Source organism: Indicator indicator, chromosome 8 (genome assembly GCF_027791375.1).
Source record: "Indicator indicator isolate 239-I01 chromosome 8, UM_Iind_1.1, whole genome shotgun sequence".
Taxonomy (NCBI): Eukaryota; Metazoa; Chordata; class Aves; order Piciformes; family Indicatoridae; genus Indicator; species Indicator indicator.
Genome location: NC_072017.1, coordinates 21,819,136 through 21,833,730, shown reverse-complemented (window position 1 = coordinate 21,833,730; position 14,595 = coordinate 21,819,136). Strand labels below are relative to the sequence as shown.

The window sequence follows — 14,595 nt, the reverse complement described above, 5'->3', positions numbered from 1 at the left end:
CTGTATAGTTCTAACGGTTTATTTTAAAAAAAATCAAGCAAACATTTTAGCGTAAGCTGCCTTCTCTTTTTCCTTCTGGGCTTTTATCTTCTGCTTGATTTTCAGTGTTTCTGTCTGGATAGCTGCTCAGAAAGAAAATCCATGATGCGGTTATAGGAATCTCTTTACATGAGGTCTCCTAGTATGTCAAGACCAGGTCCCACTGCTGCAACATACCCATGTTACTTTATTAAGTTGAATGACATGGGTCAGATACTAGCAGCAAAAAATCCTTATCCCTTACTTTGCTTCACCTGGTAAGATAACCATGTAGAGGAGGGAGTAGCAAGCCTAGTTTTTGTTCCAATGCTGAGTTTGAGCTACACATATTATCCAATTAGACCAAGAAATTAATAAAATCAGCCCCCTGTGAGACGGAAATGGTTCAAGGGGCATGCTGTTGACCTACAAAAGCAGGCTTCCCAGCAGAACAGAAGCATCACTGATGTTTAAAAACAGGTTTTCCACCTCAGTGGGCTCTATGTTCAATGCACCAGCATTTAAGCTGTGAGAAGTCATTCATTTAGGCATTGCATTGATACAGTTTTCTACTAAATACCACCCTGGTTACTTTGCTACATTCTTTAAAGCTTTTATAGAGAAACAGCTTTATTTTACCTTTATCTTCAGGGGCTACTTCATGAGCCTTTTTAAGATCAGCCTTAAATAAAAGAGAAATATAAATTAATGTTCTGATTAATTTTTTTCTTCAAACTAAACATTTAAAAAGTGGGGATTGTGGTCATTACCAATGCCTGATCAAATTCTTTTATTCCCTGCCATCCTTGAGCCCGTCTGTAGAGAGCTTTAGTATTTGCTGGATCTATTTTAAGTGCCTGTAAATTTAATAAAATTGTCACATTAACATTTCATATACTTCACAGCCTCCCATCTCTGCAAACAGCACAGTTCACACCAGCAGACAATCTCCCCACTTGGTTTGAGGCTAAGCTGTCAAAACATTAACTGTGTAAAAGGAATGCTATAATGTAGCACACTGAATAGCTAGCCAACCAGTTGAGTGCCTCTGCACCCGGAGTGGTCTTCTGTGAAGGACAAGCATACAAGAGGGGAAAATGGAACTTCTGTTTTGTGTGGGTGAATGTATGTATGTCTATGCGGCGGTTAAGTCAAAGCTATTGGTACAGTTCAAATTATCCTAACCTTGAGTCTCAGAGCACAGCTCTCTATATTGCAGCTCCTTTTGTTCACACCAAAAAAAACATCAAATGGCATCACAAAGAGAATATGCAGATTTCCTGTACACTGTAGGCTAGAAAGGTACATACAAGCAATCTCAAGCTTCAGGAGCCTTGCATTGTTTCAGTCATTATGCCTTTTTGAGATGATTGGTTTCATTAGTGTGTATACGCCAGCTATAATATGACAGTATCAAAACAGAAAATACAGTGGCTGGCAGAGATTTTTCTATTATTTGATTATTAAATTATTTTTTCAGAGAACCTCAGTTAACTTTTCTAACTAGCTGTTTTCTGGACTGTGAAGAATGTGGGTTTTTTTCTTATTGCAGATTGTTCTATACTGTTTCTTAAAATATTTTAAACAATACAGTTTCTTAGTGATTAGTCTCTGCATGAATGTGTGGCTTTATTACTTTATTAACTTTAAATCATTAATTAAGAGAATTATAATTATTAGATGGCAGATTTTTTTTTTTTTTTAATCACTTCAGTCCTGGCTGTTAATATAAGGGAAGTATTACCCTGGGTGCTCATCGTGATCTGCCTGCTATAAAGCCTAGAACCTCTTCTGTGTTAAGTGTTAGAAAATCAGGTGCCTGTATTTGTGTACTCATAGCATTCCTTGGTTTTAGCTCAACTATTGTGCTTACAGACATTTTAAAGCAAGATGTGTTTGAACAGGTTCAGCCATCTGTAATTCCATATTCACACCCGCGCATGTATTGCTTTTGGCCTTAGGAAATCATAGAAGTGAAAGTGTATAGTTTCTCATTAGGAATTATCTCAAACTCTAACAGTTAATCTTGAGAAACTGGTGTTCTGATTAAAACACTGATAGACCATTTAACACTTATGGGAAGTAAGCTAAATACCTAACAGAAGCCCATTACAACTATGCAGTTGCCTTTATGTAACTATTCTGTAATCCTGAAAAAAGCGGGATAATTTTCTCCACGGTGGCAAGTATTAAGATGAGTAATTTCTATATCTAACATTTAAATGCTGTTTCAATTTGTACCGTTTTCTAGATGAAAAATATCAGATTACAAAAATTTCTTTTTTTCTTTCCTCGTTTCCCATTTGTCCATTCTGAATATAGGTTTATGACAATTTTCTGTATGTCAACAGCAGAAACCTGGAAAGCAAGCCAGGTCTCTAAAGACCCCTCACACAGGTAAGCTGGATTCCTGCTTTCAGCATGAAAGGATCAGGATCCTCTGCTAACAGACAAGAGCAATTTTAATCATTTCATTCCAAATTTCAGAGTTTTACTGAATTACTTAAAGCTTCCTCACATGCACTAAATTCTATCCGTACGGGTTTGTCAATGTTCCTATTTGGTTTTAATTCAATTTCTTCATTGTTTCCATATGTACTCTTTCTTTCTTTCTATTAATTGGTTTAATTTCACCATTAAGTCCACCTGAAAGGGCTTTCGTTAGAAAAGTGGTGTAAATGGATTAAATACAAAACCATCAAATCCAAAAGCAAGTAAAACGTTTCTTTCACTGAAGACAGTTTAACTCCTGGGAATATGCAAATCAGGTCTTCAAACCAAGCTGATAGTAACAGTATGCACTTTTTCTGGCAATAAGCAACAGCCCTCTTTCGTTTGTTTCTAATAAGCCATTGCAATTTCAATTTTTTTTTTAAAAAAGCCACACACTGAAAAGTTAGTAATAACTTCACAATCAGCCTATTGCTTTCCTTTCAAATCCTAAGCTTGTCAGAAGACTTTTTTAAAAAAGCATTTGTAGTTTCAGTCTCCGTTTTCTAGATAGGCCAATTCTTAATCAAAATAGTAAATGTCACATTTACCTCTGAACAACTTTCAATGGCTCCCTGCCAATCCAACAGTTTTAGTTTACAAGCGCCAATGTTTAAAACACAGCTCAAAGCAACAGTCTTTAACTTTGGTTTGTCTGCCTCCTCTGCCACTGCTTCAGAAGCTTCTACATACCTGCAGAAAAACAGATTCACAAATATGTACTAGTGTTGCAAGTATAATTTTATTCTGCCCTTAGCTATCTTTCCATAGATCATGTGAAGTGGCTTATCCAAACTGATGTTTTTAAAGCAGCTTCAATTCCATTACTGCAGATATTTATTAAACAATAGATAAGACCAAATGACAAAAAAAATGAACTCACTGGTGAATCTTCTCCTTTTAACTCCTAGTTCTCCACTATACTAACAGCTGCCTTTTTCTCAGATAAATGCACTGTTCTAGACGGTGTGAATCCATTAGAATTTATCTCACTGAGTGTTTATTCTCAAAAACAACATTGCTTATCAGTGGCAAAAAGTCAATACCACCATGGCACCTTGCACAATCATGAAGAGCTTCATCACTTCTTCCCTAGTAATGTTTTAATTACTTTAGGCATTTATGACTAAAATATGAATCTTACTTTACTTTTGTAAAGGAGGGTGGCTTAATAGCATTTGTAATTCCACTTTTTTTTCACTGTTTTCCTTCATGTTTTTCCTGAGCTTCAAAACTGACACTGGTTCAGGACTAAGCCACACGATTTACAGCATTTCTGTTTCAAAGGCAAGTTCTCTCATTCTTTTTAATTTACAATGTGCTAATTGCTGTAAATTGAATGACAAAGGTCTGTTCTGGATATAAAAGTTCTAACTCTTCCATTAGGCCTACTTTATAGAACTGGTTTATTTTAAAAATAAACATCATGTGTCTGCATACATTCACATTTTAAGCATGCCACAATTCCTGCAGTCTTTGCAGATCAGTGCCTCTGTAAGTTCAGTTTTTTGTATGCCTCATCTTTTGAGTGCTGCACGATTTATGTAAAACTTTGGACTACAGAAATACTATAAAATTAGACAGGCCCAGTGACTTTTTCATTTGCTGGGCATCATACTAAAGCTGAGAACCAGAAGAGAGAGAAAACAATAAAAAGGACAAAACTGTGTTATGCTTAAAACAAATGGAATCCACCTCTACTGTTTACTAATCACATGGAAACACAGAAGATTGCAACCATTCTGGAAGCAAAATTAGACCTTCCAAGTCAAAGAAATCAGTAAGGTGAACATCAAGGGAGACAACAAAGACTTTTTTGACAAAAATGGGTAAATTTTTATGTATAAAATAAAATAAAAACAGGTAAGCAGCAATAAGGCAACAAAAAGAACAGAAGGTTATAAGGCTTTTGTTGGTAAAAAAGAAAAAAAATTAACATTGTCAAATGGCTTGCTAGGTGAGTTGTACATTAAAGACATTGGAGATACCCTGCTAAGTTATTCTATTCCACTTGGCTTTTGCGAAACACCAGCTGAAGTACACCATTCTACATAAATACTAGGTTTCAAGATGCAACAACAGGGCATGTCCACAGAAGTATGACCTATGAAGAAAAGCTGGAATGATCACATATGTTTATTCCAGGAAAGTTACTATTCTTTCCATCCACAAAGACACAAATAAGCACCAAGTAGAAGCTGTCTACTCGAACTGAAAGAACCTTCGTGGGATGCACTTAAGAGTGAGCAAGACAACTGATTTTAAGGTATGGCATAATTATACATGGTATTTACTTAAGAATGGAGTAGGAAATGGACAGATAGAACACAAAGATCCTTAAAGATCCATTCCAGCCTTTTTTTCTGTGTGATTTCTAAACAGTTTACATAGAAATCCTATTGACTTCAGAGTTTCTGTTGGTCTGTGATGGGCTTCTTGAGGGCAGAGGGAGACATTCCATTTTGGGTTAATATCTATAATTAAAGGACTCATCTTTGTGCTTCAGAAAGACATCACTTGTTTGACTCTCAGTTAAAAATTCAGATGAAGCATTAAATAAGCCTGAATTATTTTTCTTTCATTATTTTTACCACTAACTAAGCAGTGATTATTTAAAACATGAGGATAAAGGTCAGTATAATTAAATAAAAAACCAAGTATTTTTAGGAGATGATCATGTGCATGAGGCAAAAAAACATGAAAAGAAAGGTGCAGTATGGAAGAAAAAAAGAAATATTTTGAAGACAAGTCTGAATTATACATGGAGTCAGGATGATATTATGGAGCCTCAGAAAAAGTAGTAAGGGTCATATTTAGTGGTTCTCTATCTTGAACTTACCAATTTCCTAACCCTACTGTTTTTTAGAAATTAGAAAAAGTATCTCCCTCTGTTCCTGCCCATTAACTACCCTGCATACAATTGTGCTTTTCTTCCCTATTATGCCACCAGCATAGCAAGAGTATTAAAAAGAAGTCAGTTCTAAACAATACTTCTGCCTAAAGCTCTCACCTAGCAATGAGTAGAAGAGCTATTTGAATAAGTAGAGAAAAATCAACCAGACCTTTTTCAGATTCAGAAGGCTCTTCTTTAAAAAAAAAAAAAGAAAAGAGCACAGCAGCAGGTGCTTTTTAAATGCACGTATCATTGCTTGATAGCACTATTAATTTGGGTTACAGGAACTACCTGATTGAATGTTAGCCTTACCGTAAGCTTTTACTATACTTTTTAGATGCCACTGCCCAATTTTGCGATTTGAAGAAAGTATTTCCTATGTTCTTTATGTCTTCTGCTATGGCCACAATCTTGCCAACCTAGTAAAATAGATGGAAAATATAAAGTATGAATGTATTGATGAAAGAAATCTTAAATTAATGTTTAACAGAAGGATCCCGTGTCTGTCCCATTTCAAAGATTATAAAATCTCAGAAAAAATATTCCAATTTCAGAGAAATACTAGCTTCAAACAATTCCTGTAATATTTGCTACTTTATTTTACACATTAGTCTGAAAGATGAAATTCCTAATGGATTTTCTAAAGTATAAAGGGTGAGAAAATACCAGAAACAACAGAGCAGTTCAACTCCTTTCCCTAAATGCTGCTACCCACACAGAGCTATATATAAAGGTGTTGACCGTTATTCATGGGAGACATGTTAACAATCAAAGTATTCAACCAAGACCGCCTTCCCTGTCTTCTATCTTCTCAAACAGTATTTGTCACCTGAATTCTGCACTTTCAAGCTAGATGTCAACACAATTCTCCTTTTCCCAAAACATAACTGTGGAAGGAGAACAACAACAACTGCCTGTTTTCATCAAACCATTGTTTCTATTTCCAGAATGGAATACATTTTAAGTGTTAAGTTACTTTTCAAGTGGCAATAAACAGTTTATAATTACTGCCATCTATACCACAGTTGTCGTAAGGTCTGTCAAATGTATATATTGCCATTTTCTAATACTATCAGTAACTTCATATACTTATGAGTAAGACTTCCACTCTACTAGAATGACCCTGAAAGAAATTGATTACAGCATGAGACCATTGTCACCATGGTTTCTGTAGTTTCTATGAACAAGTTTATTGTTAAAGGAGGCAGGTACCTGCCAACTTCACTTCTAAACCACAGCAAACACTATCAAAAAACATTTTCAGAGACTGACATGCTTCTCAATAGCCAGATACAAGGAGTTTCTGTTCTCTAGCTGTCTTTTTACTATTCTAATTCTATATTAACAATCTACATGTACAGCTCCTTTTTAACCCTCTCACACATTACTGCTTGATTTACAATTTGTCTATTCCACTTTCATGATCAAGTTAAAACCTGAACAAGAGCTGCTTTCACCAATCTGTTCCCTCCCTCAACAACAGGTCTTCAGTTTGAATAACCCGAAAAGCAAACAGCTACTGGGAAGTGAGAATGTAGTAAAAATCTTTTTTTAAAGTTTGATCCTTTATTTTTTCCTAAGTGTGGCAAAATCTTTTTAAGGGCAGATATTAAAAAGTTGCATCAAAAAAAAAGAATGTGTAGATGCAATGTTAAGTTAGCTGCAGGATGGAGTTCTAGTAACTGCAATTTGCTACTCCAGCACAAACAAAGGTACACAGAAACAAGTAACAGCAGCGAGGAGGGGAAGCGTAATAACTGTAAGTAATTATGGTTTTAGTTCCTGGGCAATCAGCTGCAATTAGCATAGGAAAAAAAAGAGATGGCAATTCTCACCCACAGCACTCTCTTTCCTTAAACTGGATGTCACCATTTAACAGAATCTTGACCAATTCTTAAGAAAATAGGCTTAGTGGACATCATCACAGACACCATGTAACTCAGCTTACCTACAAGTCTTGCATTTTGTAAAATACCTTGAATGAAAAATACTTACATCCTTCAAGTCTATATCTGAATCTTCAGGAAAATCTGGATGAGCATCTCCAGATCCATCCTGAGGAACAATTCCCCAGTCATCTCCTTCCTTCAGCTCTCCACATTCTGCAATGATGCACAACTGAAAGAGTAAACAGCAATATTGCTTATTAAGATAATTTCCTCCTCTCCCCCCCTCAAAAAAAATCAAACCCCAAAAAAATCAAACCCAAAAAACTACACCTTCTGAGTGTTCTTTGAAATTCAGTAAAAATACTTTTTCTTCTGTTGCTTGGGTGCACTGATTTCTGAAACTCATTGTACCATTAGCCTATCCTCATCAAAAGGTTTTTATCACAGAAATTGTTATGTTCAAAGGAGCAGCATTCCAAAAATACCATACCCACACTTCATGGAGAGGCTGCAAGAGGAACTGGCAGTAAGCTGAGCTGCAGCAGAACACAAGACATGGCAGTTCTGTTACATTAGGAAAGACAGCTCTTTCTTAAACTTCCAAGTCTTTGAAAGTTACAGAGGTATTAATTTTTCAAACAACCTGACATGACCTACACACCAACTGCCTTTCCAGAAATATGACTTCTTAAGAATTACTTATTACTTAAGTAAGGTTCTGAATTCCACCTTTTAATTTCAGCACCTGTCCTATACTTCTAGCTGTGCACTTCCACCTTTCTTCTGGGAAGGGCTTCCATCCTCAGCTGTGTTAACAATAAATCAGATTTAATTGTTTCTGAAGGGGAAATTTACAGCAAAAGATCAAAAGCCTCTTACCACAGACTGTAAAATGGAAATTGACAGCATTTGTAAAAATAACTGGCTAACACTTAACAGTACTAAATATTACACTAAGCATTTAGAAGAAATTAATATACATCATATAGTGGAAGAATAGATATCATCCCTAAGTGCTTTGGATTTTATTTACCTTAGCAGGATTTTCTCCTTTTACTTCAACGTTTTCTAACATTTTAACTACACCCATTCCTTTGATCACTTGGCCAAACACCACATGCTTCCCATCCAGGTGAGAAGTAGGCACCGTTGTAATAAAGAACTGAGAGCCATTAGTACCGGGTCCTGCATTTGCCATGCTCAGCAGCCCTGGTTTATCATGCTGCATTGGAAAAAAAAAACCAAAAATAATACACAACATATAGATCTGTTATAAACCATACGTAGATTCTTTAAGGTTATATAACAAGTACAGTGATAATGACAACTGGGTAAACCAGATAGTTAAAGCTGGCAACCAATTTTACTTGTCATGACTGAAAAGGGCGGATGCCCAGCTCTGTATCATTACTTGCACCTAGCAGTCTAGTAAGATTGCTGCATGTCTGACTTGATGCTGTAACATCTGTCTACTTCTTGTACACTCAATCCCTTGCACAGCTGCTGAGTTTAGACAGATGACCTGAGAAACATGAAATTCCTCACTGGATTATTCAAGATCACTAGCCTCAAGAAACAAAGCTAAACGCCACTTAAACCAGCTTTAATGTTACACTGTCAAGATGGTATGTATTGTTAATTTTATTAAGGGCTGCTCATACAAAATATGTTGTGAAATTGTGGGGTTTAGGGGACTGCATGCAGTCTTTATTATTTAAAGACTGGTGGTCTGTTTAACTCCTTCACTTTCCTACAAAGATAGCTTTTATTCTGCTGGGATTTTAACCATCTCATTATTTTGTCCCAAAAACTAACAAAAATTTATTGAACAGCCTAACACAGTAAGATACTGTTTATCTTGTATCCTGTAAGTACTTTTTCCTTCTTTGAAATGCTAATTATCTTGCTCCATGACACAGATTATTTCATTTTCACTAGTACTGCAGCAATGTACTTTTTGTATGTGCTGTGAATCTCTTGTTTAAATGGCATGACACAGCCACTAAGATATTATTCTCTCCAAGCTGATCTGGCCATTATTCAGTGCAAGGAACTCTGTTTAATGTAAAGTCATTATGTTACACCAAGGCGCTGGTACATGTCTGAAGCATGCAAGCTGTGATATTCCTAAGAAACTTGATACTGTGCAGAGGAGGGAAGGGATAAAAAACAAATGGTATGACAGCACAGAGGAGAGAGGCAGAAGCTGCTGTGAAGTAGACATCAAAGTTCAATGGGAGGTTGACTAGTTTGAGACAACAGTCTGAGACAGCTGTATTTGTCTGATTTGTCCCTATAGTCTCTACACTTTGAAGGACCTGTTATTTTGAAAACTGTTTTCCCACACAGTGTTTGGATGTCCACAGTGTTAGGGAGGACTCCTTCCCTAAGGCACAATTCCAAATCTTTCAACCAGAGTTTGGCTCAGAAAATTTGGGAAAAGGTTGTACAGCTGAGAGCTAGAATTGCACCCAGCCAACAGAAAGCTACTGGAATATTCTTGGTTTTGTCTCTTCCAAGGTCAAAACTCATCCTAGGAATGGAAAAGAGGAAGCCTGTTAGCAAGAGAAGGCATCTGGCAGCAAACCTGCAGGAATGCAGCCTCTGAAACAAATACCTGACATTTGCATTGTAGTTGCTGGTAAACAAGTTAATCAGGCGGGTTCCCCCATTTTTGCAAATGCCATTTGAGGCTGGCCACTGACTCATTGCCCAAGAGGCAGAATAAAACCTGTAAATCTTACTTTTCCCCAACTCCCCTTCAATTACATCTAACGCTAGACAGCAATGATTTGTAAACAAAGAGCCAAGTAGAAATAAGCTCTGGTGTTACACTTGCAGATTTCTCTTTTGTCTGTAAAGATTTGTAGGAAAGGCTGGAAAGTTATAGAGTCTGGTGGTCCAGAGAAGCTGGAAGAACAGTAATGGACATTTTGAAGGTTATGCTTTTGCAAAAAAAAAAAAATCTAGAAAAGACACAAGACATATCTTGAGAAAACTGTTGTTCAAAACCAGTACTTGCGTGTAAAGCACGTGCACCTGCAGTCTTTATGGTGTCACTGATGCTAATTTCAAGGACAAAGAGAGTTACAGAATTTCCCACTCTCTTGGCACATCTGCCTCCTCTCTCCTTGCAGCTGGACTGACAAAACTGCTTGTGGGACTGCACTAATGCAATGAAGTCACAAGCTCTGATACAGGAATGGGAATAAATAATGTGAAGGCTAGGACTTTCTGCCATCAAAGCCAGTATCTCTTAAAATGACATCCACAAATCAAGACCTTTGCATACTCCTAAGCAGCCATTTATTTCTTATTAAAAATAACTCCAGTGGGGATAATGCTTGCTTTTAATTTTTCTTTTAGATTCCTTCTGTAGTCTGGATTACTCACTACTTAAGAAACATATTTTTCATATCTAACCTTATGAATGTTATTAGTATATTGAAAAAAAAACACAGAGAATTTGTTTAATGCTAACATGTTATATGCTTGACAAAATTTGCCACTCTTTTAAAGTAGTACCCCTATTTCAAGGAGAACTAAAATGCTATTTCAATTTTATTTCTGATGGTGAAATTAAAAAGAAATTTAAATGATAGCTGTCTTTGTCTTAATGAGTTTGACCTCATTTTCAAAGACAGAAAATATAAGGATAAACTAGTTTGGGATGTTTTTTGATGCATTCTTTCCTGATTAAATATATGTTAACCTAAAGAGCACCAATGCTGAACTTGAAGCAAAATAAAAATAATGAAAACTTAAAAAAAAATCAATATAATTAGTATTTTCAATAGAGTACCTTATAGTGAAAGTTTTCATCTTCAAATTTTTCACCATATATGCTTTCTCCACCTGTGCCATTTTGGTTTGAGAAATCTCCACCCTGGACCATAAATTGCTTAATGACTGTAAAAGAAAATAATTATAAAATATAGCAGCAAGGCATGAAAGGCACAAAGAAAAACAATTCAGAGATACAGTAATCCTTGTCACAAAACCAAACCCCACCTTTTATTTATTGTGTCCCCTAAATATTCTTTTTTTTCAGTCCTTTTCAAGGACGTCACTTGATATTTAATCTTTTACTTGAAATTATTTCAAACTATTCATAATTCATAGTAAACTAGTTTTACTAACCTACTAGTGAATTTATAATTTAATATTGTCAATGCATGGTAAGAACATCTAGTTATTAGGAGGATCAAAAAGTAAAAAACTTCTTTTCAGTCATTTCTTAAATGAGTGCTCTGAAATACTATTTAAAATTATTTCAAATACCAGTAATGGAGGGCTTCTATTATCAACAGGAAAACAAAGGAGAACTTACTTCTGTGGAAAGGACATCCTTTATAATGGAGAGGTTTTCCAGTGGTAGGCCCTGTTCCTTTCTCTCCTGTACATAATGCACGAAAATTTTCAGCAGTTTTAGGTACAACATCAGCAAATAATTCAAAGACAATGCGTCCAACTGAAATAACAAAGAGAGAACAAAACATTTTTAAGTCCTGTCCCTGGCATGGTGATGTGTTGAGCATTGCAGGGCAAAGGATATCAATGTTTAAGAAGTGGCAATTTTTATTTAGATTAGTATAAATTTACATTTTAGCATTGCTCCATAGCAGTCATTAGCAGAGTTACATTAGGTTATTTATCAAGGTTACTACCAACAATACATCCCACTATCAAGAATAATTTCAGGGGAATAAAGACAGACCCTTCCAAAAACTATCAAAAATGCCACATGTATTTTCTGCCAAAAAAAAAATGTTCGTGGCTAAACCACACACACATATTCTATAGCCAAATTATGTATTTTATCATGCATACTTATGTCACTCAACATATATATATATATATGTAGCTCAATTGAAATTAGACAAAGTATTTTTAAAATGTTTTGTATAGACTTTTACTTCATAAAAAAACTTATGCCAAATGTACACCCTTACTCCTCATTCTCTTAAACCTCAATTTTACTAAGCCAAACAATATTTAACATTCATATGAATAATAGGTATTTACAGTTACAGACACTACGGGAAGTCATTAAAATAAAAACATCTACGTTTTAAGGAAGTGAAACCTGGGTAGCAAACAGATCCTCTAACAAATAGTGAATAAATGGATTCTGTGACAAATGCTCATCTTTTCCCAAACTGGCTTCTCAGAGAGCTATTTCTGACTCTTAGCAGCCACCATCACTTGATGCTCCTGTTTTCTCATCAGCCTCACACTCAGTTAATAACTTCACTCTACCGGAAGCTAAATGTAAATCTACTAATTCTAATTAATACAGGAATGAAAACAAATTAGAGAACTGAAAGTCAATAAAAGACAAATAATCTTTAAGACGTTCTTTTTTTTTTTTTTTTAGTAGAATAAATGAAAGGCATCATTTTGACAAAAAGGCATCTACCTTCACTCACGAAAATTTTGAAAAGCTATGTTCCCAAACATTACCCTAGCTTCCATGTGGTTGTTTTACTTCCGTTTTGGCCATTTGCCCAGATTTTTATTCAAGTGACCTCTGGCAACACTGGCAATACCAAGAGATCAACCAGGCCTGTAGGTCTGCCGAAGTTCTACCTCTGCAGACCACCACTGTCCGACGCGACCCCGGGCCCAGGCCAGCAGCGGCAGCAGCCAGATGAGGCCTGCCGCACTGCAGAGTACCCACAAGAGTGGTAAGACACTGGAACAGGTTGTCCAGGGAGCTGGTGGAAGCCCCACCCCCAATGGTTTTAAGGCCAGGCTGGATGTGGCTCTAGGCAACCTGATCTGGTGAAGGATGTCCCAGCCCATGGCAGAGGGGGTGCGACTAGATGATCCTTGTGGTCCTTTCCAACCCTGACAATTCTGTGATTCTGTGAAGACACGGCGGGGCCAGGAGCCACAGCCTGACAAGTCGGTCGCTGCGATCGAGGCCGATCTCGGCACACCGACAGCACGTGGAGTACGCGTGTAGGCACAGGCTCTCGTGGCAGGTACCCGCTGAACGGAACGGCAGACGCATGGCACGGTGCAGTCTGCCACGCTCGGCAGGATGTGTGTGTGGATCACTGGTGGCGGCAGATATGCCTGCTTCTCCGCATCACCCACGGCTATTTGCCTCAGCTAAGAAGCCACAGGAAGTGGAATGCCGATGCAGCCATGTCGTCTTTTTCTCTATTTCCCTCGGGCCTGGTTCATTCCGGCGTGTAAAACCCAAAGAGAGCGCGCAGGATCCCCACGGGGTGGCCCACCCTCGCCCCACAGGGAGGCCCATTCGCCGCGCGGCCGCCTGTCTGACACCAGGTTCGTGTGCTCGCAGCCCGCGGGGGCAGAATGAGGCCCGGTGCCACCGGAGCCCAGTCCCTCCCTGTCGGGAACGCTTCGCCTCGCGGCCTGGCCTTAGGCAATGAGCTGTGCCGCGCGCGCCCGCTCCCGCCGCCCGGCCCGGCTCCAGCGCGTTCTGCATAAAGGTGCCCCGGGCCCAGCCTGGGCTCGGCCCTACCGCGCGTTTCTTGCCCGGCTCCCTGCCGCGAGGACTTCCTCCCACCCCCTCCCCACCTCGCTCGCCCCCGATGTCCACATCGAAGAAGGTGCGGGGATTGGAGGGCTTGCTAGGCCGGGCGAGAGGGGACGGGTGCGACATGTTGCAGCTGTCCGCTACCGCGCGGCTTCCACTACGCCTACTCTGCCGTCCGCGATTCCGGCCGCCGCGGGGTCGGGACCGCTCCCCGCTCCTCCCACCGGCGGAGGCGGGAGACTGGCGGAGCCAACCAGGCCGCCGCTGGGAAGGAAATCTAAGCCCGAGTTCGTAGTGGCGCTGGCCAGTGCTGCCCCGTGAGGCGCGGAGAACGAGGCTGCACTGGGCTTCTCAGGCGGCAATGCTGTTAGGGAGTAGGGCAAGGGTGCGCCTGGCGTCGCTTGCTGTCCGCGGCATGGCGCCGCACCGCTCTCCGAAGCCAAAGGCAGCTGGGCGGAACGGCCGCCCGTGGTAGCAGCCTGCGGAGCGCTGGGAGCCACACGGCGGAGCCAGGGTCCTGCAAATGGCTGTGAGGAAAGGTCTGCCTCTGCGTCCTGCCTCTAAACAGCCTTAAACCACTTGGAGATAAACTGCAAAGAGAAAATGTTTCTTTCTTGCAGATACATACACACACGCAGAAGGCCTTGAAAAGCGGGTAAGAAGAGGGACTCTTGGTTTTTTTCCTGTATTTACGTTTTTATGAGAGAAATGCAGGCTTTGTGAAACGCCTGGGAAAAGGGGCAAATGTTCCAAAGTGACTTATCACCACGTAAAGGTTTAGAAGCACCAAATAA

General features: G+C 38.9%; 1 protein-coding gene across 1 annotated transcript; it reads right to left on the bottom strand.

The window, feature by feature from the left end:
* Positions 1-32: 32 nt before the first annotated feature.
* On the bottom strand, positions 33-13,933 carry PPID (peptidylprolyl isomerase D). Its single transcript, XM_054383264.1, has 10 exons — positions 13,843-13,933; positions 11,621-11,761; positions 11,093-11,199; positions 8,324-8,512; positions 7,397-7,519; positions 5,714-5,820; positions 3,060-3,201; positions 789-875; positions 658-700; positions 33-122 (listed from the first exon to the last, which is right to left on the bottom strand). The coding sequence occupies exons 1-10, from the start codon at positions 13,925-13,927 to the stop codon at positions 34-36; spliced, it is 1,113 nt and encodes a 370-aa protein (XP_054239239.1). The 5' UTR covers positions 13,928-13,933; the 3' UTR covers position 33.
* Positions 13,934-14,595: the final 662 nt, after the last annotated feature.

Excerpts from the sequence above, each read along its gene's own strand:
- PPID (XM_054383264.1), bottom strand. The coding sequence starts at position 13,927 with ATGTCGCACCCGTCCCCTCTCGCCCGGCCTAGCAAGCCCTCCAATCCC. Across the intron at positions 11,200-11,620 it reads AGGATGTCCTTTCCACAGAA|TCATTAAGCAATTTATGGTC; the intron begins GTAAGTTCTCCT and ends TTTCTTTTACAG. Across the intron at positions 3,202-5,713 it reads AAGTATAGTAAAAGCTTACG|GTATGTAGAAGCTTCTGAAG; the intron begins GTAAGGCTAACA and ends GTTTTTCTGCAG.